The sequence below is a fragment of the Saccostrea echinata genome, unplaced genomic scaffold (assembly GCF_033153115.1).
Source record: "Saccostrea echinata isolate AGI-Se365-2 ecotype Australia unplaced genomic scaffold, CSIRO_AGI_Sech_v1 ptg000033l, whole genome shotgun sequence".
In the NCBI taxonomy this organism is placed as follows: Eukaryota; Metazoa; Mollusca; class Bivalvia; order Ostreida; family Ostreidae; genus Saccostrea; species Saccostrea echinata.
Genome location: NW_026889782.1, coordinates 3,035,577 through 3,062,580, shown reverse-complemented (window position 1 = coordinate 3,062,580; position 27,004 = coordinate 3,035,577). Strand labels below are relative to the sequence as shown.

General features: G+C 34.5%; 1 protein-coding gene across 1 annotated transcript; it reads right to left on the bottom strand.

Moving 5' to 3' along the window:
• Nucleotides 1-409: 409 nt before the first annotated feature.
• Nucleotides 410-25,502, bottom strand: LOC133199281 (multiple epidermal growth factor-like domains protein 10). Its single transcript, XM_061335112.1, has 13 exons — nt 25,448-25,502; nt 23,700-23,840; nt 22,246-22,476; nt 15,338-15,589; nt 15,063-15,200; nt 14,779-14,916; nt 13,967-14,107; nt 9,968-10,108; nt 2,584-2,724; nt 2,246-2,383; nt 1,991-2,097; nt 1,624-1,744; nt 410-483 (listed from the first exon to the last, which is right to left on the bottom strand). Exons 1-13 carry the CDS (start codon nt 25,500-25,502, stop codon nt 410-412), a joined length of 1,818 nt encoding a protein of 605 aa, XP_061191096.1.
• Between the last annotated feature and the right edge of the window lie 1,502 nt (nt 25,503-27,004).

The window sequence follows — 27,004 nt, the reverse complement described above, 5'->3', positions numbered from 1 at the left end:
ACATAGTTCAGCGTATCTAATTTGTTTAATTGCTTTCACAGGTTAAAGTTGACCAATGAGCATATAATTGTCCAAGCGAATGTGTTAAAAAGACGCGATAGAATCGAGGCAGTGGGCGAAATGGCTGCCTATTACAGTGTAAATAATGTGATGTTGAGTGGCCGCTGGCCGCATTACACAGGTGGCCGTTTATTCCAGTTAAAATAGATAAGAAAAATCGTCGAGGGGAACTGTATATCACAACTGAACAGAGAGAATCCAAGACATGTACTTCTCAATAATCAAATACGACACAACTTCAAACAGTAAGTAGAGTCCAACACCAAAGAAAAAAATAAGTATGATAAAGAGAATGATTTTTTTCTGCATAAAACGTGAGCATATAAGCTTTTCTCCATTAATAAATGTATCAAATTTTCTCATCAGCTTTCTCATAGATGTGAAGCTCATCATAGGTGTTGTGTTTGCCGAGTTCTCCGAGTTCTGCATAAGGGGAAGTTCTGTTATAATTAATAGATCAACAATATTAGATAAGTCATTTTTAGAATATATTTTACAAAATGTTTCATATCGAATTGCAAACATTTAATTAGTGAGAGAAGAAACTATGCATACTTATCCCCCGCACTGTATTGATCTGGAAAGTAAAAAATGAAGGTAAAAAATTATCTTTGAAATCAGAGATTAAAGTTACCATAATAATCAAACGTAAGATTTTGTCGCCAGCTACACATACAGATAGTTTAAAAAATATTCTGTATGTATTTTCATAATTACATAACGAGATAATGTAGAATACACTATGACCCGAGAAAGATCATAGACAGCAAACCTCTGATCAACACACAACTTATAATAGAAGATTTTTGTTACGGAGCTTAAGACATACGTATCTGATATTTCTGATTTTAAGTTTTGAAATCCTTTCAAACTAAGCTTTTATTGGGATAATTGTTGACACTTTTGAGAATCTACTAGTCAGAGTTGTTAGAAAAGCTTACTTTGTAGATTTAAGGTCAGTTTATTTCTGATATGTTTTAAAAATAAAATAAGGTCAATTTATTTCTGATATGTTTTAAAAATAGTATTATTCATTGCATGGAAATTAACACAGACAAATCATTAATATGCACTAGAAATTAAGTCAGCACATAAATAAGGCATTCTTGGTTTAAATTTTGAAATCCTAGAAATATTACCTGCAATATCGACAGCTGGAAATTCCTTCACATTATCCTTTTGATTGAAGAACTTTTCAATCGTACCTTCATTTAATCGAAGAAAATATAGCGATTTTAATATCTATAATCTTACAAAATGTTCCTTCTTTTTTGTTTTATTTGACGTAAAAATTCTCAATTTCTTTGTTGTAAAATGCATTCTATTCTAATCTTTTTAAATCAAGATCAAAAAGAGTCTAACTTATTTTAAACCATACAGTAAAACGTGATAATGTGAAATCGTTTTATTTCATTTTAAGGAGAGAGTCATTATATAGCTCTTAAAAAATTAGCATTTTCATAGTAATATCCATACTTCAAAAAATCTTTTTATTGCAACCCTTTCAAGTCAACATAGCAGACATTCTCAAATTTCTAACGTTGAAGTAATCTGATTACTCACTCTGATTTCGTTTCCAGATCAGGTAATTTAAGACACTTCCGGAGATAACGATTAAAACAGAGACAATAATACTAATAATGGTAGTAGTGTTGCCACAGCTACAAGCTTCACACATCTGTGACTGCGAAATTTTATAAAATGAGGCATTATTAATCAATAACTCAAACATAAGGGTCAGTCGACGGAAACATCAAGGTAGCATTAAATTTAGTTACCGGTAAACTTATATATTTTCTAGCGTGCTATCGTTTTAAAAACATTTTCTTTCTTTCAAATCACGAGTATTCGGCAATTCCTTTTAAAACAACATAAATTTAAAAAATGCATATCCTCCACTGCATTTTTTGACATATATTTGATAGCTCACCTTAACATAAGTTTCACAAACTCCTGATTCGTGATGACATATCTGGTTGACACAGTCTGTGTGACATTTCCTTTTACAATTCTCACCCCAGTATGATCGTCTACAAACTACAAAGAAAATAATTCTAAAAAGCACTGATCGATTTTGTAAATACAAAGGTATCTGTACATATAAGACATGGTATTTCATATGATCATGTCTCCGATTTTGGAAAGAAAGAGAATTAATATTGTAAGTTATATGTTTGTCTACAACCTTTCATACAAAGAGATCCTTCGTAACCAGAGGAACACCCTTCTAAACAAGAGCCGTTGACATGGTGGCATTGTGTGTCATTTAAACAGTGGCCACAGGTTTGGTTACAAATAACCCCGTAAAGTCCGACTCCACACTCTTTATAAATAAAAAAGTGATCTGTTTATTTTCTTTAAATATTAAAAGAATGATATGATCAAGAGGTATGTATCTCATATTTTTAAAATCTTTTTTTCCTTTTTAATAAATAAATGAATTTTGAAATATAACGAGTTATTCCTTTTCATTTTTTTTCTTATCAAGAATGTATCTGCAAAGCACCTCTCCCTTGTACGTACTCTTATCACATTGAATTCCTTGCCATCCGGGCTGACATCCTCCCTCACAATGTCCAGTTATTCTGTCACATCGCTTAGACACTCCACAGCTTTTACTGCAATTCCGCATGCAGTGTTTTCCGTAGAAACCAGGTATACACTCTACCAAAACAATAAAAGGGGCTAAATTGTAATGTGAGCATAAAATCTTGACCAGATTAACATCTTCCATTATATAAATATTGCATGTAGTTGAGTGTAACTTTGAAAATTAAATCATTGTCAACCGAGGCGGAGCCGAGGTTGACAATAGTTTTCGAGGGGTGAATTTTTTCTCATTTTACACTCAACTACATGCAATATTTATTATATTATACTGGATGTTTTATACACATACATATTACAGTGAACCTTGCGCGCATAAATTCTGCGCAGTCAATGTTTTTTTAATGTTACCCGTCGTCAAGCAATGCTGACTGTTGCTACGCTGGAGGGCGTGGCTTCATTATTAAGCGGGTAATAGTGTTTTTTAACAAATGTTTCTCGACGAATCAGATTCAACTTATTTACATGAAAGTATAATATAAGAAAATGGAGAGAACTTATATAAGCCACTTTTGCCTGCTGTTCATTTAATGTTAATTTATATGATGACCGTCAAGCGAAAACCACCCTTATGTGCATTGTGACGTTATCGAGAAAACGAGCGGTAAAGTTGACGTCATAAATGTTTGCCGTATTTTGCAAATAAATGCAGTGTGAAGACGCATCATTAATTAATATATTTCTTTATAAAGTAAATGCCTAGACTAGACAACATAATGAGTAGTCTTAAGTGTAATTATTAAAGCCTTCAGTTTAGTATTAAAAAAATAATTTTTTTAACAATTTATAGCAAACTGAAGGTGAAAATCTTTCGAAGTAGCGAATGCACGATCCTCGACCTTGTTTTCATTTTCAAGGAGCATTTTCTTTTTACTTAGAACTAAAACACAAATATGGGGAGAAATCGCACATTATCTTGAGGCTTGGGCAATAACAAAAAGAATATAGATCTACTCTTATTCAACATGATTTTTTGTCACTATTAATTAATATTTCTATATTTATAATAAAAATCACAGAAAACCTAATCAAAGGGTAAAGCCAAGGTGTTGGATTTTATACAAAGGTATGGAAGTTTATTTGCATACTAAACAGCATTATGTACCAAAAATCAATAACAAGCTTGAAGGAACTGGGAAGGGGGGGGGGGGGTCACAGGAATATAATTTTCCAGTATATAATTTAATTTGGGAAACAAAGCTATAAATTTACAGTTGTGCACCCTCGGTACAATTTGGCCGGTTTATACTATAACAAATGAAAAAGTTCGTTTTGTTTTGCTTTATGTTATTGCTTGTCAAGAATCCCCGTTCTGTACTGTTTTGCTTGCCAAGAATCCCCCCCCCCCAAAAAAAAATAAATAAATAAAAAAATTGCTTCCTACGTGCCTGAAATAATCTACATGGATGTTAACAGAAGGGAAGTAACCTGCATTATAATTATTTATTGCTACCTGGCAACAGGAAGCGTTCAGTATTCACCACTTCCTCCAAAGATTTTTCGGTATCTGTGTGTATTTTATTTGCATGTTTATCGATATTTAGAGGGGAAAGTATAAACTGTTGATTATTCGTTCTATAAAATAGTTGTTAAAAAAGAGTTTAAAACAAATTGATATTTTAAAATTTTTAATCTGTTCATACTCTGAAAGGAATAATACTGCAACATTATGAATCCTTCGATCAGTTAATTAAAGACAAACACAACCTACATGTTTTGGGAAAAGATGAGAAATTATCATGAAAATGAAATTATTTAGACTCTAAATTGTGTTGGAGATAATACTAGTAATACATGGTTTAAGGTGGGTATAAGCAACTTTAAATTTGATGAGGTCAAAGAAATAAAATTAATTAAATTGATTCAAATAAAACTTGAAACTGATGTAATATTTAGCATTTGGCGAATAACTATTTAAGCTATTTTAATGTGTCATTTAATCGACCAATCAAACCACAATTGTACAACTGTGTTAGAAACTTCCAGGAGTTAGTTGCTTTCGGGTTATTTTCCTCCTTCTACCGTGCAACCACGGAAAAAAGAAGTTTATTCTAGTATGGTCTCGCTCACGACGCTCAGCCAGCAGGAAGTAGACATGCAGTGGGATTAACAACATTCAAGGCTCTTTGTACAACCCGCTGCACCATTTTCAACAGATTTACGACAGGTGCATTATGCAATGGACTATTCTTAAGCGCTTTCAATTCCGCACCACGTATATGTACATGTATGCCAAGTTGACCTAGTGTGTTTTGGAGTACATATTTGGCCATACATGGTACAGTGCAGGAAACTAATTTTGTTACAGCATCCATGCTGATTTGAATGCTTCCTTTGCTTGCTGATTTGAATGCTTCCTTTTCTTGCTGATTTAATGCTAGTAATCCTTATCCTGATGCTGTTTTATAATTAGGTCAATGCTACCGGAAGTAGATAATGAATTTCAGCATTGCCGTTTAAAGCAATAAAAGTGCCTTTTACAATTATTTGATCATAATATCTCACTATGTATCAATAATGTGAATACTTTAACCAATATTCTTTCTTTCTTTTTTTAATTTTTTACTGAATTAAAACTCATTGATTTTCTGATGCTAGTAGGATAATGCTGATTTTATGGAGGTCAATGCTGGTTTTATCCTTTGCTTGCTGATGCTGATCCTGGTAATGCTGTTTTTTAAATGCTGATCCTGATGCTAGCTCGATCCTGATGCTACTAATGCTTATGCTGATGCTGGTTTATGTAACAAAATTAGTTCCCTGCACTGTACTTAGTACATGCAACGCTCTCTCTCTCTCTATCAAAAAAGGAATTGTTTTAATGCTGCATTTTTGCATTTTTCGTCTCATGCCACTCTCTATCTGCATAAAATCTGTTCAGAATTAATGTGTGAGGATCGTATGTTTTGGTCTTTTTTTCCGATGGTGTATTTCAGGGAAAACGTCTTAGATTCTTAAGGCGAAATCAGGTGTTATTTAAAAGTGTACTTGTGACAATGCTTCAGATCTCATTTCTTTTTAATATAAAAATGTTTGTCACGTCAGGAGGAGGGGTGCACGAAACGTGTGCTTAAAAGAAAAAACAGTACCCCTCCCTCATGACTGGTCTCTAAATTTTACGTTTTAAAAACTTTATTCTGTGCGGAAATCTTCATCCTGATAATTATTTTTTCATCAAAAATATGGACCCCAACCACACTGCAAATTACAAATTCACTTCTGGTAATGCATTTTTATCTGCATAGCTGAAACAAATAGGCAAGTAGGTCAGGTATTAATTGTCTTAATTTTAGCAAAATTGTCGTCTACAATCAAGCAGGAAAAAACACATTCAATTTGTTAATTATTTTCAAATAATTAATTCTTTTCCTAAAATAGATATTTATTTATCATGAAGACTTGCTATCAGTTAAAAACTTTACTTCCTATGCAAGTCCTGTACCTTGATAAGAGGTGGTGGATGTTGAACTTCCTTTAATACGTAAGTTATATAGACGGAGAGAAGTTGATTGATTTGTGAGCTTGCTTTCTACCACAAGGCGTGAGAAATGCACATTTTCAGCAGATAAGAAAGGGGGGACTTCCTTCCGTTTACTGGAAAACGAAGTTCAGTGCCAAAAGTTATATAAAAATTATATTACAGCGATATGTATTATATGCATATAAATGCAGTGTCTCTTCAGCAAATCTTGTTCATCTGCTACCGGTAAAATGTGTAGCTGCGGCTAGAGAGGATGATTTCTTTATAAAGCTCTTAGGGCCATTTGTGAGAGATTAATAGAAAGATGCAATCGAATCTGCTCCTCAAACTGCTCCAAAAAAAGAATAAATTCTGGAACAAAATCATCATTTGAAAAAAACAAAAAAAAACAAAAAAACACCAGGACAATCTGCACAGATGATACAAACAAACTTTTGTCAAAAAATTTGAAAATAACAACATGAATCGTGTTTATGTAAGTAAAATGAAAAAGTTTAGCCGTATAGTTTTTAATATTTCATTCAAAGTTTCACAAAAATGAGATTTGAAGTGTCAAAAAATTATATAGATTATGAAGTATGGTTGCTGAAAGGTACACTGTACAATTTTAAACAGAAGGTTTACAATTTCTTGATATTTTAGAAATTTATTATTTGCCACATTTACCATTGAAACAAGCCCAAAAATATATACCAATCCAAACATCCATTTTTTGTTTGTATCATCTGTCCTTAAGGACAGAAAGTATTTTCGACGAACGGCTTGATTTAATTTATATGTGAAATAATATATTGATCTCTCTCTCTCTCTGGAAAATGGTGGGGCCTTTTGTTATCAGAATGCCCCTTATTAGCAGACCTAATTTTTGTATTCATATGAAGCCGAATTTATTCAGAATCGTACACATGAGAAACAGAAAACACTTTATGTGGCCTTACACAATTAGATATATATCGACAACGTATTATCAATTAGCAACATTTACTTTCATTCATATGTCGACTCGACATATCCTGATCATGAAATTGTTCAATTTTCGATCATAAAATAGCGATTAATACTCTGAAACAAATGAGCATACAAACCATCTGGGTATCAATCTGATCTGAACTGTGTAAGTTTTTTGGGGGGGTGGGGGGGGGTGGGGGGGGTGAGGGGGTGCAAAAAAGTCTCTAGCATAAACCATATAAAGGGCATAAAGGCACAATAAACCCCCTCCCCCAAAAAGAAATATAAACTGAAAAATGATTACAAAAGAAGAAACAAAACATATCTCGTGTCTCTTTTGTAAAAAAAAAAAAAGGGGGGGGGGGTAACAGGAACCTGATTTTTCTTCTAAAATGCTAAAATTATCGATCATAAAAGGGACAATAACAAAGTTATTAAATAAAAATCTCATATATAATGTCATTTGTAGTCCGGGGTGTTTTTGTGCAGTTTTTACAACACAACCATGGAAATGTGAGAACAAAATAAATGACGTTTTCCGATAAAACACAACGTCATGACATAGAGTATGTATTTTTTATTTTAAATTGTCACATATTTCTAGCTGATAAACAATGACATGTTATATATCATTCGAAAGAGGAGAAATTTGTCTATCAGGATCGCTAAACAACTCGAAATGTCAAATTTTTGACTTAAGGGTGGTTTTTGCTTGACGTTCATCATATACTTCTATGCATATCATGAATAAAATAGTTCTTAAACTAAAGGAAATGTTGACCAGATGATCAGAGATTCAACAGAAAGCATGAAAAATTGACCAGATAAACAATTTCTAATGTAAGCTTGAAAAGTTGACCACATAAACATTCTCTACTATAAGCAAGAAATGTTGACCAGATAAACAAGTTGCACTTTAAGTATAATGTTGATCGGATACAAAAGGAAAATTATACATTAATGTTACAATTGGGATGTGAATCATGTGTAAAACCATGTAGAATTTATAGGCCTATCAAAATAGATACCTTCCAAATTATATGAAAAGACATGAAATTTCTTAAGGAGGCTCATTACACCCACATTTTATTTTAGATTTCATTACAGCACCACTTATAATGTAGATGTCAAATATCCAAATGGAGGTTATGATATCATCAATATTTTTAGTGAATTTTTAAACTTTTTTTCTGATTTTAGTAAAAAAAATTTTTTCAAGTTAATTATTAATAGAATTGCAGAAATTTAAGTGTCAGGTGATGGACATCTTCTTTAGACATGTACACAAAATGACAATACTTCATAATATTTAATATTATTTTTATTAGAAAAAATAGTTTTCTCCAAAAAAAAAAACAATGAATGCCATTTTCTTCTTAATTTGTGCTTCAATAATTTGGAAAATGAGTTCTAAAGAGACAATGAATGTATTTCAATGAATTACGTGTGGCAAATTGAATGAAGAATGTTTTAACGAAATGAAAATTCCAATTTAAAAAATATTTGGAATAAAAAGTCCACTTACAAGAGTTACCTTTCCTAATTACCCAAGACTCAAAACACAAAGGAATGTTTGAACATTACATCTTAAGTCCAGAATAAAGCTTTAAATTTCTCGGGTATATAATTAAAACAATAAAAACAAGTATATAAATCAACATGAGTACAATAAATAGTGCAAGTAAATTATTTTTTTTTATTTCATCAAGGTTGTAGAATTTAACTCGAATTTCCTCCATACATACATGTTGTCATTGATAGAGCTCACACCGCTTTCGCTACATGTATGACATTGTACATTACTTGTTTATCGATGATTTGGGTGTTGTTTTCTTTGGTTTCTACATAAAAACAATCCTTCTTCGTGTATGCATGGTGAATCCGTTACTTTGTTTTCACTGTATACAACATCGCATGTTTAGTCTTTTTTTAAAGCGTTTTAAAGATCCGGGTCACATTATAAAGGAACTTGTAGAATTCGTTCCCAGAGGAAAACGGACGAAACAATGGAAGTTTATTTTTTTGTGTAGGACGTCATCAAAAAGTGGTGTAATGAGCCTCCTTAAATACTACATGTATTTTGGAAAATAATTCCAATGAACATGTGTTAATTATCAAAAATATTTTTTCCTGTTTCCTGGATAAACAGTAACATGTGAGTATGCATTGTTTCTAGGTAAAGTTTATTAAACATTTACGCCTGTCCTAAAATTGTAATTGGAATGTCATATCTTTTTATATTCAAGTTATTTTGAAAAAAAAAAAAATCAGAATCAATTAAGACAAGGTGAAACAATGTTTTGTTTTTTTTTTTGGAACTTGGAAAGCGTTACTTACCTTTGTTACAGAGCAATCCATGGTAGCCCGCAGAACACCCGTCAAAACATGTACCGTTACTATGGTGACACTTTGTATTGTTAAGACAATATCCACATCTCTGACTGCAGTTAGAACCGTGCATTCCAGCGTCACATTCTTTAAATATCAATTAAAACAAGGACTATGTATTTTAAAATAAAAATAAGGCTTATTGACAAATTATCATGTATGTAAACTTTATATTTAATTTTCCTATTTTTTTCCTTTTCTCCGATTTAATACACTTTATACAATTTAATTCCTGGTAGAAAAATCTATCATAACATTACTGTTTTGATCTTTGTATTATCTATATCTATCAAAGAGATCTTTAGTCTTATGACCTTTGTCATTCTTTTCATCTCTTCCTATTCTATATGCGTTCATCCTTTCCTATTCTGAATTCATACCTTGAGTTTGAAATTGTGTCACAATGTCAATGTTCTAAACTTTATCTTTTTTAGAACTTATAAGAAAAAAAAATACAGTATATGAATAATGAATATGAGGTACCTTGATCACAAAGGTTTCCTTTCCAACCAGGCTGACATCCCCCCTCACACTCTCCAGTAAACCTGTCACATCTTTTGGGAACACCACAGTCTATATTGCATTCATGTACACAGTCCTTCCCGTAGTATCCTGCTTGGCAGGCTTGAAATTAAGACATATGTATCAACGATAATTATAGGTTCTAAAATCACTTCATGGACAAGTTTATTATAACTGCAGTTTTTTTTTAAATTTTATTAATACCAATTATTTTTTTTCAGTATATTTCTTTTAAATATGACAATATTTATGGCAAGCTAACTATTTTTTCTGTGTGCTTGGACTAAACTATATTTAATCTTTATAAAATCTTACTAAAATGCATCTGTCATTGAACTGAATACTATTTTTATGCTAAATATTACGCTTTTGGTGAAAAAGCTTATAATTTATATTAGAATGAGAATATTCGTTCTAGTTTTTAACTCACCTGAGCCAAAGGCTCAAGTGAGCTTTTCTGATCACATTTTGTCCGTCGTCCGTCTGTCTGTCTGTCTGTCTGTCCGTCTGTAAACTTTTCACATTTTCGACTTCTTCCCCAGAACCACTGGGCCAATTTCAACCAAACTTGCCACAAAGCATCCTTGGGTAAAGGGAATTCCATTTTGTTCAAATAAAGGGCCACGCTCTCTTTCAAGGGGAGATAATTAAGAATTAGTGAAAATTTGGTGGTATCTTTTAAAAATCTTCTCCACAAGAACCAGTGGGCTGTAACTTAATTTATATATCATAGTGTAGATTCAAGTTTGTTCAAATCATGACCCCCTAGGGTAAGGTGGGGCCACAATGGGGGATCAAAGTTTAACTTAGGAATATATAGGAACAAATCTTTAAAAATCTTCTCCTCAAGAACAACTAAGCCACAATTAGTCATATTGTTGTGGAATCATCCTCAGGTAGTGTAGATTCAAGTTTGTTCAAATCATGACCCCCGGGGTTAGGGTGAAGCCACAATGGATGATCAAAGTTTAACATAGGAATATATCTTTAAAAATCTTCTCCTCAAGAACAACTAAGCAACGATTAGTCATATTGATGTGGAATCATCCTCAGGTAGTGTAAATTCAAGTTTGTTTAAATCATGACCCCGGGGTTAGGGTGGGGCCACAATGGGGGATCAAAGTTTTAAATAGGAATATATAGAAAAAAATCTTTAAAAATCTTCTCAAGAAGAACAACAAAGCCACAATTAGTCATATTGATTTGGAATCATCTTCAGGTAGTGCAGATTCAAGTTTTATCAAATCATGACCCCGGGCTGTAGGGTGGGGCCACAATGCGGGATCAAAGCTTTACATAGAAACATGTAGGAAAAATCTTGAAATTGTTTTTCTCAAAATCAACAAAGCCACAATTAGTCATATTGATATGGAATCATCCTCAGGTAGTGTAGATTCAAGTTTGTACAAATCATGACCCCCGAAAGGTAGGGTGGGTCTACAATGGGGGATCAAAATTTTACATAGGAATATATAGAAAAAAATCTTTAATAATCTTCTCCTCAAGAACAACTAAGCCACGATTAGTCATATTGATATGGAATCATCCTTAGGTAGTGTAGATTCAAGTTTGTTCAAATCATGACCCCCGGGGTTAGGGTGGGGCCACAATGGGGGATCAAAGTTTTAAATAGGAATATATAGAAATAAAAATCTTTAAAAATCTTCTTCTCAAGAACACCAAAGTTACAATAGGTCATATTGATATGGAATCATCCTCAGGTAGTGCAGATTCAAGTATGTATCAAATCATGACCCCCGGGGGTAGGGTGGGGCCACAATGGGCGATCAAAGTTTTACATAGGAATAAACAGAAAAAAAAACTTGAAAAATCTTCTTCTCAAGAACAGCAAACCCTTGTTAAGTCATATTGATATGGAAGCATTCTCAGATAATGTAGATTTAACTTTGTTCGAATCATGACCCCCAGGGTTAGAGTGGGGCCACAATGGGGGATCAAAGTTTTACATAAGAATGTATAGGAAAAGACTTTCAAAGTCTTCTTCTCAGGAACAGCAAAGCCATGTTTTTGTTATATTGAGAGGGAATCATCTTCAGGTAGTGTAAATTCAAGTTTGTTCAAATCATAACCCCCAGGGTATGGTGTGGCCACAATGTGGGATCAAATTTTTACATAGGAATTTATAGGAAAAAAACGTTTTCAACAACAGAAAAGCCATGTTTAGTCATATTGATATGGAAGCATCCTCAGGTAGTGTAGATTCAAGTTTGTTCAAATGATGGGGGGGGGGGGGGGGTAGGGAGGGTCACAATGGGGGATCAAATTTTTAACAAGGGAATATATAGGAAAAAAATCTTTAAAAATCTTCTGCTCAAGAACAGCAAAGCCATTTGTTATATTGATATGGAAGCATCCTCAGGTAGTTTAAAATCCAACCCCCCTTTAAACTTTTCAATACTGAAGTGATTTGTGATTTTTCCTAGCCAATGTGCTCAGACGAGCGATGTGGCCCATGGGCCTCTTGTATCAAGTTGCATTTGAAAAAGTATCTCTTCAAGTCTTTATGTATCTGAGAATGGTTGGCAAGGCCAATAATTTGCATAAACAGCATCGCTGCCTATACGAATAATCGTGTACTAACAAATTTCATATTTACCACATAAATGCCAACACAACTTTACATTAGATTGATGATTTAAGGATAAACAGTAACATGAGAGAACGCATTTTTTCAATGTAAAGTTTGTTAAATATTTACTCTTGCATCAAGTTCTAACTGTAATGCCATAATAATTTATATTCAAGTAATTCTGAAAAAAAAAATATGGATATAACGAACAGTAATCAAGCTTTAGAGTCCATTGATTAATTAATTGTATGCTGTTTAACGTCCGATTCGAGAATTTTTCACTCATAATAAGACGTCTCTGTATTCCATCGAAGGGATTCAAATTCAAACCTATACTCGGCACTCATGGCCTTTAAGCAGTGAGAGTTCTTTATCGTTTCAAAGCCCATGAGACCTCGGTTTTAAAGGTTTCATCGAAAGACCACTGACTTTTAATTCTAGTGCCGGGCGCTTGGCGAAGGAACAGTCACCACTTATGTTTACATCTTAAGTTTGTCTTGGTGCGGCGAATAAGAATCGATCCCGGGTCTCCCGACCACGAAGCGAACGCCTTACCAGTAAACGTTCATTGAAACAATAGAGCAAACCTGGACCTCTAAAAGCATCAAAGGTGGAATCAGTTTCCATGGAGGAGTTAGCATTCCCTTGTCGTGATCAGGCAAACGGAAAAATCCGTAGACAATTCAGTGTATATAATGGCCCAACAATAAGTATGAAAAATGTTGGACAGCATTCAACGTAATGATAGCTTGTACCGGTATTTGCTGACAAGGTCAATAAATAAGAACACGGAGAGAATGATAATAGACATTCCTTCCTGCTGTTCAATCTTATTCAAGGAAAATGAATAAAATATATTTTAAACCAAAAAAAAAAAGACAACGTGAGGTTACTTACCTTTGTTACAGAGCAATCCATGGTAGCCCGCAGAACACCCGTCAAAACATGTACCGTTACTATGGTGACACTTTGTATTGTTAAGACAATATCCACATCTCTGACTGCAGTTAGAACCATGCATTCCAGCGTCACATTCTTTACATATCAATTAAAACAAGGACTATGTATTTTAAAATAAGGCTTTTTGACAAATTTACACGTATGTGATCTTTCTCCAATTTAATAAACCTTACCAAGTATCACTATTCGGTTTACTGAAAGAAATATCTTTTAGAACATTACTGTTTTGATCTTTATATTATCCATATCTATAAAAGAGATCTTTAGTCTAATGACCTTTACTAATCTGCTCATCCTTTCCTATTCTACATGCATACTTTGAGATTGATTGTCTCCGAATTTCAATGTTTTAAACCTTTTTTTGGAACTAACAAGAAAAAGAACAATAATGATTAATGAATATTAGATACCTTGTTCACAAAGGTTTCCTTTCCAACCAGGTTGACATCCTCCCCCACACTCTCCAGTAAACCTGTTACATCGTCTGGTTACTCCACAGTTAACACTGCATTCATGTATACAGTCCTTCCCGTAATAACCTGGTTGGCAGGCTTGAAAGATAGAAATATTTATCGACGATATAAGTTTTAAAATCGGATTATAGACAAGTTCCCTATTACGGTAATTATTTGATTTAATGAATGAAATATATGGAGATGACGAACAGTATTCAAGCTCAAACGTCCATTAAACAATGCAAAATAGGACCAGTTATTTATTCCTGCAGAATATGTTTTTTGATAATTTAAACATTAACATTTTAAAGATACATGTATATGGCAAGCAAAATTTTTTTCTGTATGCATGGAGTAAAAAATATTGTTATATTTTCAAAAAAAAAATCTTATTATAATGCAGCTGTCATTTGACTGAATACTATTTTTTTTTATCAAAGGCTAAAAATTTACATTACAATGAAAGTATTTGTTTCAGTTTTATTAACTTGCTTTTAAAGTTGTATCTTTTTATGTACTTGAGAATGAAAGGGGACGACCGTGATTTTGCATAAACGACATTACCGCTTTAGGAATAATTGTGTACTCAAAACTTTAAAATTACCACTTAACACCAACACAAAACATTATAAATCGTCCATTTAGACATCTTCATATTGCTAGTTGTTCGAGGAAGAAGTATAATATAAAGCTGAGTAAAAAAAACCCATCACTTCAAACTAAGCTCTAAAAGTTTTATTCATTAATTATACGTTAAACATTCTTACCAGTTTGACATTTCTCTCCCTCCACTCCTTCACTACAGCCTCTAAGACACGTGCCGTTGACATGGTGACAGGTTTCTCCGTCACTGCAGTTACCACATGATAGAGAACACTCTAAGCCGTACATTTGTTTACCACACACTTAACAATAAAATAGTAACAAAATACGATCATCAATATCTATCCTACGTAGTACTTATATGAAAATTGTGAAAAGAAAGATTCAAAAGAAACAAATTATCAGTTTTGAGTTTTGTGAGATGCAACACTCACTTTGCAAAACTTACAATGACTACACATACGACCTTGATACCCCGGTTTACAACCCAGACATTCTCCTGTGGTGATGTCACATCTTTGCTCCTGACAGTTCTCAGGACATAATTGGTCACAATATTCTCCGAAATATCTTTGATCTGGGCATCCTGTTTATATAAAAAAAAATCCTTTAGCATTGAATTTGTTTTCGATCTAAATAAGGAAACATTATTAGTCAGGATGAATTCGCTGCTAAAGTGCATTTTTTCTGTATAACATAACATATCTTTAAAAAAAAAGGTACCATAAACTTCCAATTCACATAATTCATTGTACGCGTATTTAGAAAAGTAACTTGGGTACGTCACACCCCGTCTCCTCTCGTTGTAGTATATGACGTAACGTCCATGTACAGGACAGCTTATTGTCTGGTTCTCTGTTGGTGTACCGACTACTGTTTGTATCTCATGGAAACAAAGATAGCCATCGTCCTTCACCGTGGTATTAGAAACGTAGAGGAAAAATCCAGCAAATCGACCGTAGTAGGCACCAGGACCTACAAAAAAAAATCAATCATATTTTGTGCATTTGATTGTAAATTTGAGGTGATATTTTTTTTTAATCTTGAATAAGATAAATGTGGTATAATACCGCTTTTAATTTTTCCCTATATAAAATAATTTTACTGACAAATTGTTCATCCAGTGTGAAAGCAAAAGAGCCGAACGAACAAATATTTTAGGAACTAAATAACATCAACCGTTCTAACGTGAGTACAAAAAATTGCTACATGACAATGTATGGTAATTTTTGACATATGGGTAGCATTTACGCGATTTTTTTCAACGAAAAGTTTAAGAAAAGAGAGTTTGAGTTCAAGAATGATATTTAGTGATAGCAGAAAAAGATGAGTTAAAGCTTCGTTCCGATGGAAGAAAAAAAAAGGCCCAAGGGCCTTAACGGCCACCTGAGTATAACACAACAATTTAGAGGATCCATAGAGTATAAAATGAACTGAAAGGTGAAGCTTTGTTGCCCAAAAGCAAGAAAAATAGGGTGATCAGGATCAACAAAATAATTAGTCTAGTATTCATTAACAGTTCATAAATTAGGTTCTAATCTGTTCCCCATTTATCACTATCACCATACAGCATATTAACAAACTATCTGTGCTTTTGTACTATTCTAATTCCTTGTTGAAATCTCTTACATTGGCCTCTCTTGGTCTTTGGTGAACATTTAATAAGACAAGTTATTTTTGTCTCATTTTTCTTTATCTATTACTTACAAGTCCACCTGATCATTAAAACTATGAAAATACTTTTTGTATTATACAATAAAAATTCTTGCATAATTCTCTTATTCTATTAACCTTTCAAGTACATTATTTACAGTGATTAATTATCAAAAGTAAATGGCAAAGGGGAATAACTCCTCTCAGTAGAATACAAATTAAAAGAGCCTGGCCAGGACCAGAACACTTGACCAAATGGACCAGATGTTCAAAAATCTGGTAAAAATACCCGTCCTTATTTAAACTTTTACTCTTTTTGCCTCTGATATGCCAAAGTAGATTTTAAAGAAATAATGCATTTTTACTACAGATTCACTATATTATCAATAGAGACCCCACCCTCCCCACCGAGAAACACCAGAGCCTCTCACCCTGGGACCAGAAGTTTGCTCATCATAAGTAATAAGTAATCACTTTGTTTATCTGCTTAACACAAAGGAGCAGACAGGATTATTTAATAGATTTAATGCATTTTCACTATATTATCAAGAGTCCCACCCTTTCACCAACACATCTGACCCAGGGGTCATGCAATTCACTACTCTGGAAGAAGCACTCTTGCTCATCATAACTATATACTTAGCTTCTATGCTTTTTAACTAGAAGCAGAAAAGAATATTTTCAGAGGAATTTTGCTTTTTCGCTCTATAATCAATAGAACCCCTCCACCTTTTCACCAGAACCCTTGACCCTGGAGACATAAAATTCACAATTTTGGAAGAGGCATCCTTGCATATCATAACAATGTATTTTGTTTATATAGTACCCAGGGGCTGGGAAGAAGATTTTCAAAGAAATAATTCACCATCACTAAAGGAGCTATATAGCCCCACCCTAGCACCAGAACCTCTGTCCCTGGGGCAATGAATTTCAAAATTTTGGAAGAGATATCCCTGCTTATCATAACAATGTACTTAGTTTGTTTAAATAATACCCAGGAGCAGAGAAGAAGACTTTTAAAGCATTAATGCATCTTCACTATATAATAAATAGAGCCCCGCCCTAACATCAGAACCCCTGATCCAGGGGCCATGAAATTCACAATTTTGGTAGAGTCACTCTTGCTTATTATAACTATGTATTTAATTTGTTTAAATAATACCCAGGAGTAGAGAAGAAGATTTTCAAAGAAATGATGCACTTTCACTATATGATCTATATAGTCTGCCTTAGCACCAGAACCCCTGACCATGGTGCTATGGATTTCACAATTTTGGTAGAGTCACTCTTGCTTATCATAACTTTGAATATTTAATTTGTTTAAATAATACCCAGGAGTAAAGAAGAAGATTTTTAAAGATTGCATTAATTTTTGTGGTTTGAGCCCCACCCCTCAGGCCCCAGGGACCATGAATTCACAAATTTTGTTCCCCTTCACACATAGATGCCATATGCTAAAATTGACTTCAGCGGTTTCAGAGAAGAAGCTGAAAATGTTCAAATGTTAACACACGACGACGGACGAAAACAGATAGCAATAGGTCACCTGAGTCACTCAGGTGACCAAATAAAAATCAACAACTGAGGTAATGACCTTGCAGTAATCTCACGGACTGCTTCAGGACTTATCAAATAGTGCTATTAGCTAGAAATTTTGCACATTTCTTTTATTTGTTTTTGGTAAATGTCCTGGAAGTTTCATGAATTGATCTTTTTTTTTCTTTTATGGAGTTAAAGTATATGTCAAAAAAAAAAATATCCGAAGATCCCTCGTACAGCTATACTATTTGCAACTTTATAATAAAAGAGTGTCAGTATGCATGGAAATTCTCATTCTTTTAAAAAATTTTTGTACAATTTTGTAATTTCGTAAAAGTACTTTATCCCTGATGGGGCCAAGTGTAAGCAAAGTTATCAAATTCGACTATAGTACACGAGTTTGCAGCATTTTCCATCATCTTGCAAGAACAGAGACAGTTCCATCTCATGTTTTTTACAGAAATTGGGAAGGTGTGAATATCATTCATATATCAAATCTCTTTATTTACTCAATATCGGTGTACTTTAACCGGGACTTTTATATTAATGCCTCTGCCTTGAAATTGCAAGGGCATATAATATTACCCCCTTTCCGTCCCTCACTCTGTATAAGTGTATGTCTTTTCGTATATATGATGGGTTCATTTTAATTTTTTCTCTTGATATTCATGGCTTACCGATCGAATTTGAAAAGTTTAATAGAAACCCGACAAGGTTAATAAAATGTCGTTTTTTAAGTATACAGTCATTGAAAGAAGGGAAAGGGATAGGTCAAAATGGTCTTCCATTTCGAGTACATTTAGGTACAAATTATCAAGGAGCAGGACCTTGAACTGATGAAAAATCTTAACTTTTTAAAAAATATATTTTTATGCATTTAATAATAATTTAGAATGTTCTCATAGTTTAAAGCTAACATCCAAGCCACTTTATTTATTCCTTTCAGAGTATTGTTCCTAAAGTGAATACCTCATGCTGATAGACCTGGCTTACCCGGTCTTCTAGCTAGACCACGGATTAAATGGCTAAAGACAAGGGAGATACTTTTTTTGTGAATTCATCAAACATGCAATTGTGTCAGATGAGAGAAAAACATAAAAATTACAACCCGTGGAATTAATCCTCTATGCAATACACAAATCAAGTAACCTACAAATGTGAGAACCGTTGGGTCAAAGATGAAGGATAAGAAGACAATCTAAAAGAAATTTCATGGCCCTATATGATTGTGCTAATTTTTAAGTATACCTAACCTCCTTATTGAATTTTCAACGCAAACTATTAAATGTACAGAACTTTTATGTTTATTCCGTTTGAAGATAATACATTCTTCGGGCAAAAGTAATCGTCACTGAGTCAAAATACACAGATGGCCGTAAAAGTTGTCATAGCTTTTTTTCCCCATCGTGCTATTTATGGAGAACTTATCGGATTCGGATGTTTAGCCAGCGTAAACGTTACTAGATTGTGATGACCTAAATATGTAACATTTTGTCAGTTTTTCTCTAGAATTTGTTCAGTAATTACATTTACAAAATCGCAACGATGGAAAACGGAGGAAATTCAAGTTGCCATTTTATAACAAGGTAGATGAAGTCTATTAAACCGAAATTAATATATCAAATATTGGTAGATTGTTTGGAATATCAGGCACAACTATGTAAGTATATAATGAAAAAATGGAAGATTTCGACGAACTTTCAAACCTGGTGAAAAATAACGGAAGAGAAACTTAAAGTAAATTTACAAATATTAATAATTATGGAAAGGAATATTCTTTATTTTCTTAAACTACGAAAAGAAAATAATTAATTTGAAATTTCAAGACAGAAACAGCAGATGGTTGTCATTTGATGTCACAGAAAAATATGCATATCATTGAGTAAGGAAAGAAAGAATTGGAACTGTGGATCGTCATTGGAAAAACTAGGTGTACGGTTATGTATGCCAGCTGATTAATCGACTGTACTTTTTGTGAAAGGCCGTCAAAGAGGACAACCCTCATCTCGTGCATGCGCCTTCCAAGACCCAACTTTCTGTTTTGATATCGGCTTGTATATGTTTCAAAATTACAGTAACTTAAACAAGTGTATATAGAGGTATTTACTCTGAAAAATATATGGATAAATTTTAAAACTATTTGTGACCTATTATCCTGACTGAAGTCACATCTATCACAATGACGATGTCCAAATACATCGATCCCGATTATTTGGTGTCTTTATGGAGAAAAAAAATTATCGATACATATTGGGCAATGTAGTCTCTAGTTATAAAAATATTAAAGACAATTTTGCAGGTACGTTAAGGCTTCCCGTGGAATATCGCAGTGTACCCTGTGCCTTCACTTCTCTGAAATACAAATGTATGACGTCATAATTGAACTGCAAACTTGAGCTGTTATGATAGGGGGAGTGTCATAAACTGTACTGCCTATTTTCAATCTGCCTATAAAATGTCAGAAAGCTATTGTAAAATAAACGTGTTTTAATCGTATTTTTAGATCTTATATGTCCGAATATTTTAAAATACTTTGCTTTATTACTCCTGTTTAAATTCAGCGTGTTCAAGGTATATACGAAAAATATACGTTTGACATTTACCCTTTTTAACACCAGTGGATAGAGGTAGAATATATAATATGTGTATAAAGGAACCTGGCGCATTTGATTAGTGAGGATTGATTTGAGATCTTTTATGGAAATCTGTAAGAGGAGTTTCCCCTCTAACTGAATCTTGCTTGGGGAAAATGTGTGATGGCTTTGTTTTAACACAGATGACGATATTGAGTGGAAAATACCCTCAAATTTGTCGGTAAGTTGAATGTATTGTGAAATATTTTGTACCCAGGTAATTGTATAACTTTTCCCAAGCACATTTCGGGTTCACAAGGATACGCTGAGTTTATTTATATGACAAAAAGTTAATAATAATTGTGTTAATCAGCTGCGCCGAAGCGATTTGTGTGAAACACTCAAAAAATTTTAAATGACCGTCACGTGATCAAGGAAGTCATGTGATATCATAACGAATATGTTTATAAATAGCTAAGGGAACTCTTTGTGTAAATTGGCCGTACTTAAGTACATAACTTACAAATTAAAATCAAAACCAACCTTGCAATGCAGTGTTATGTTTTGAACGTATTTAAATCTTCGGGAAGCCTTAACACTGCTGCGTTTTGGTAACAATTTAAAAAAATCAATAAATCATCAAAAATGCCATCTGACCTTGTGAGCAGCTAATCATGGAAGTATAAGGGTTCTGGAAACACGTAAATATATATTTTATTCAGCAGGTTTATTCAACAATTTCCTCCAAGACAAGGAAAAGTAAGTAGAGGGTTCCAAGGAGCGCACGCGTCGCCTGCTTTGTGTAAATAAATCTAAGAGTGGTCAGCTTCTTATTTACTATTAGCATAATAGTTCGTGCATTTGTTTGCAAAGAAATAATGGCATCAATGGTAAGTATAAGACTGCGATAGAATCTGACAATAAAATAAAATATGGTTCGGTTATCCTCAAAAGAATAACTAATTAGAAGTTATTAGAAATAAATATTCATCATTTTATTAATATGTGATTCCAACAAAGCTCCAAAGGAAATTTCAGTCTGTCTTTACTGCAATTGTCAATCTAAATGATTTGTTGTGAAATAGTGATTTAGATGTATTTTCATAGTATTTAAATATAAGTTTGTCCGGTAACTGAACACCACACAGTATCATGAGATCATTTACATACATAAATGATAATTATCAAAATTCTGTCTATCAAAATTCAAAAGTCATAAGAAAAAAATAAACTACCCGGGGTATTTTTTGCAAAGAAAGTCAAAGGTCAAGTGGATTGTATGCTGGTATTTTTACATTGTCTTAACAAACAGTGCGCATGCTAAACAGGATAGATTTACCTCTTAAAAGTCAAAAATATGCGGTATGCACTACGATTTATTTTGAAAAGAAACTCAGAGGTCATTGTCAAGGGTCAGGAGGTTGGTAACCATTGTAATTTACAAAAGCCATAGTACCAAGCAATATATTTGCAAAATATCAAATCCATAATTTTTACAATTTTGGAGATGCAGGGTATGACAGACAAATGGATAGGAATATTTATGCCCATTGACTGTATCTGCATGATGTTAAGGTCAATAGTAATTTTAATGTACTTAATTTTTTCATGCCATTACATGTAACACATGGGACAAATCTCGGAGAATATGAAAATCTCAACATGTAATCATTCCACATGAAAAGGATAACTAGTACTATTATCAGGCTTTATCCAAATGAATGTTACCTTCACTTATGAAGCTCAGGAAATATCAAGGCGCTCGAAATCTCATATCATTTGAATTCTGCATATACACACATAAACATATATAATAATACTTCATCCTTAGTTTCACTGATTAAATATTTGAAACATTATACATACTAGGTACGTTATCTGTCCTGTAGTAGATGTTGATGTGACTGATGCTGACCACTCTCTGTAGATCTACTCTCAGTGTCGCTGTTTGTTTTCCGTCTGCTGATTGTGTGCATTGATTTCCTCCTGCTGAACGGTCAGTATATTTCCCGTCCACCGCCTTGTCTGCTCCCCAGTCTTTTTCTTTACCTGGGAAATTGTTCTGCTGCCAGGCAGAGCTCCGTAACGCTAAGTTAACTTGCGAGAAAAAAAGTATATATGAAGATAATGAACAGTAATTCAGTTCAAGAGTATAAAAATAAAACGCTCAAAATATCTGTAAAAAGACAAAACAGAGAAAATTAAGTCATACGAGGGTTGTTAGAAAAGTTTGTGGATAATTGATTTACGGAAAATATATTGTGTACTTTGAAGAATAACGTATGTCTAGTAAAACTTAAATTTTGAAGTGCGATCTTACGATTCTCGGAACATTCACTTGACGTTTTTTGACGTCAGGTGACTTGACAAACTGATTCCAAACCTGTTAAGCTTCTTCACGTTTTTAAATATAATTCATATTTATTATACTTCTCATGTCTTTTCCTTACTTAAAAATTGAATAACTATGTCAAGACATGTTATTTTTGTTCTAAAATGTCTGTTGTGGAATATTGGATATTAGTGAGAACTTAAAAACAATGTCTACTCAGTTCAGCGATCAGGTACGAGAAACAATGCAAAATCCATTGGCGCAACACCCAAGCGATAAGAAGGATATTGGGATATCACAGGAGTTTATAACAAAAAAATGTCAATCCTTCCATTCTCACAAAGTTACTACCACTTGAACACTTTGGTACTAGACACTTGAATGCAATCCTCAGCATCATATAAAAAGATTTAAGTCTCCCTGTCTTCACACATAATTTCTTTATAGCTCGGTACGTGCTCCAAGACGTTCAATGACTTTACTATTCTTGGTTTCGTTTTTACGCATTGATCATCCACAATTAGCAATAAATCAGTCATATCTCCTCCAATTTAATTCAAAATTTCGCAAAATAAATGTTTTGAAAATATCTTAGCGACAGGTGAAGTATCAAAAATCTTTATGCATAACAACGGTGCAATTTTAAATTTCATAAAATGTCTCTGAATGTAAAGGTGCCAAAAAGTAACATGCTCCATGAAGCATGACTTATGTAAATAATTAAGCTGTATACTTTTTAAAGATCATGAAAACACCAAATATTTGCATATGTATGGGAAAGTACGGTTACTTTTTATCTGTGGAGATTTAGTGATTTAATGCGAATAGCGCGCTCATTATAGAACTTGTCCGTGAACTTCCTAACGATCCTCGTACTCATTCTGATACCCTACAAGGATATAGTGATCAAATTACACGCATCTTTATAAGGAATGGGAAAAAAAATTGAAAGAAAAGATTTACAGATAACAGAAAGAAAATAACTTACAATAACTACAACGCAGACCTTGATATCCTGATAAACAACCATTCACACAGTAACCAGTAACGGCGTCACATTGCTGTCCCGGACAGGTATTTGGACACGTTTGGTTACAATATTCTCCATAATATTCAGGAACAGGGCATCCTATTTAACGAATATTAATCTTTTGATTATCTATAACTTACAGGCCGAAAATCTCAAGAGTGATTCACTATGAGGATTATGAATTGATATACATGCAAGCGTTATTCTTTTTTTTTTTTTTTTTTTTCTTTAACTTTTTCTTTTCTTTTCTTTTTTTTTTTTTGAGAAAAAAGAAGGGGGGAATCCACTTTTCTCGGGACAGATATGTAAATTAATAGTATAAAAAATAACATATTTTATAAAAGAAATGCTTACATAAAGTCCATTAATGAAAACTGTTTTTCTTCCGTCTCGTTTGTTGGTATTAAAGCTCGTATCTTTCTACTGTTTCAGAATATAACAGATCTAGATTGATTAATTTGAATTTCTTTACGCCGAGTCTCTAGTATTTTTCTATATTTAGGTATCTAATTTTGATCTTCATATCAGTTTTTGAAAATTTTTTGATTGGGTAATTTTTAACGGCCCCCTTGAGCCTTCTATTTTCAAAAACCAGAAAAAACGATCTTTTACGTGCCAAGGGGGTTGTTATCCTTGATACGGGGACACCATTTAATGTCCCATCCGACGGACTTATGATTTTAAAAAGTAACTAATTAAAATTAATTTAAATTAAAATTTTTAATTGCTATATTTGTGTCAAAAATAATGTGTCATTTAAATGATTTTTATCTCATGGAAATTAGCTGCGCTTAAAAAGAAAAACAAATTTATGAATACTAATATTTCTATAAGTTATGCGCTGTTTCCATCGTTAACACGTTATTATGTCTACTCTAAATAGGCGAAAAAATTAAAGCATACTGACACAATATATCCAGTAAGTAAGTATCCATGATAGTTAATTTCTTCATGCCAATTACATATTCTTGAAAAAATCTCTTCGTCCTGATGTTTCAGGCCGAAATCGAATGATATATTAATTTTGTTTTCTTAATCACAATTGTAGTGGTCTCGGAGGTGCTGGGCACGGATTACCCTGCTACCTCCGACCACGTGGTACACGACACGCACCTGCCGTGACGTGTACCTATCCTCGCTCTCTTTTTCTGTTATCTGCTGCAGGGTACAGACGTGTCTCTGTCAGCTCCGTCATTATTGTATTTGTACATTTATATAGTATATAGCGGGCACTAATAAATCGCGGATTTAATTCTATCATAGTGTTTTCTCTGTTCCGCCATCACCGTACATAAGTAGTATATAGTAGAGAGGAAACGCTATATTGGCGCTGCGAGCAGGGTATTTTTGTTTAACTGCGGGGTAATACCTGGCCCGCACGTGTAAGTGTCCGTCGCCATCTTGGATATTTTCCGAGATGTAAGGCAGCAGTATTTTTTTTTTATTTTATTTTGTATATACGTTTATACTTGCGTCTCTTGTTATAGCGGATTAACCGCCTCATGTAAATTTATATTTGTGCCGTTTTGAGGGTGATTTAATTTTTTTTGGTATCGGGAGGGGGACTGTGAGGCCTAGTTGGGACTGGGACGTTCGTGTTGGGGGAAATGACCAAGAGGGTCTGGGGAGTACCCCGGTAGGGCGCAGTCCGCGGGAAGTCCCGCCTTCCGGAAGTGTGAGGTTTGCTTCGGGTGTGTGTAGCAAACCGATGCCCCAGGGGGAGGGTGCCTTGGATGTCACCCGGTATGGGGGTGGAGACATGTCGCTTACACGGGGAGGGGGGGGGGGCTGATTCTGATGGGTTGTTGGAGACGCCCGGTTTCCAGCAATTTTATTCCCTGCTCCAAGGACAACAGACTATTCTTCAGGGGGTCGTTGACCGAATTCAAAGGGAAATGGGTCAAATTCAAGGAAATATTACACAAGGTCAGGGTAACCTTGGTGCGGTTAATAGCAGAGTAGATAGCCTTGGTCGGGATGTAGGAGCTCTGCGGGACGATATAGGCTCATTAGAAGCCAATTTTACTTCTCAGATGGGGACTCTGAGAACCGACGTGACGTCTCAAATGGGTTCTTTGGAATCAAATATGGGGACTCGGTTAAGCGACATTACTCAAATGCTTGCGGGAATGATGGCATCTTATAAACCGCAGTCAGTAACTGAACCGCAGGATCTCAAGGTCACTGCCAGCCCGTCTGTAATGACTAGTAGCCATGGGAGTCCCTGGGTTCCACGCTCATTGCCAGAGCAGTGCCTTCCCGTTGAGCAGCCCGTACCTAATTTGTCGAGTCGCGGACCCGTTTCTATTCATAATTCTGAGGTCACGTCTGTTTCCGCATCTCAAGGTCAGCCACTTTCTTCAAAAGGCTACAGTAGTCTTGGCTCAGCCTTGCCGAGTACTATTACATTTAGTTTATCAGGGGACACAATGAATGGGGGGTATCCTATACATCCCAGCATGGGCACACCCGTCCCGGGTCATGTTGCTGGGGGTATGGGTATGCCAGTTACAGCACCCACTGCATCTGTGTATTCTAGTGCAGCTAACTAAGTTCTCCACAATCGCTGAATACCATCAGTGGGGTGACCCCGATCGTCTGTTTGCCCCAAGTTTGACATTAAAGGGAGCAGCGCTCAAGTACTTAGATATCCTGCGTCGCAGGGGGGCCCTGTTAAGTTTCCGAGAAGTTGTCCTCCGAATGGAGGAGAGGTTTGGGAATAGTTCCTTAAGGGCAGCGTCACAGCTGGAATTCAGTTCGATAGGCCAAAAGCCAGAAGAAACCATGGAACAGTGGGCAGATAGAGTCATGGACACTGCCCAGAAGGCCTTTGGTGGCGGAACCTGGCCAGAAATATTTCAGAAGCAGCTCATTGTTAGATTTGCTCTTGGCTGCAGTGATGGACACTGCCTAGAAGGCCTTTGGTGGCGGAACCTGGCCAGAAATATTTCAAAAGCAGCTCATTGTTAGATTTGCTCTTGGCTGCAGTGATGGTGAGGCTGGTCAACAGTTGATCAACAATCCCCAATGTATTCTAGTGGAGGCAATAAAAAGAGTAAAAACTTACAAGTAAAGCCGCCGTGCAGTGGTTCGTCGTCCACGTGCAGTGAGGTCTGTTTCCTCAGAGCGGGATCATGAAGGGCGGAGAGATTCTCGCTCGCCCGCCGCTCACCGACGTAAGCACTCTGATTCCGAGTGCCGAGATAAGTCGGAGGTTCGGAAAACTGGTTCCACTCACGACTCTAGGGAGAGAAGTAGGGACC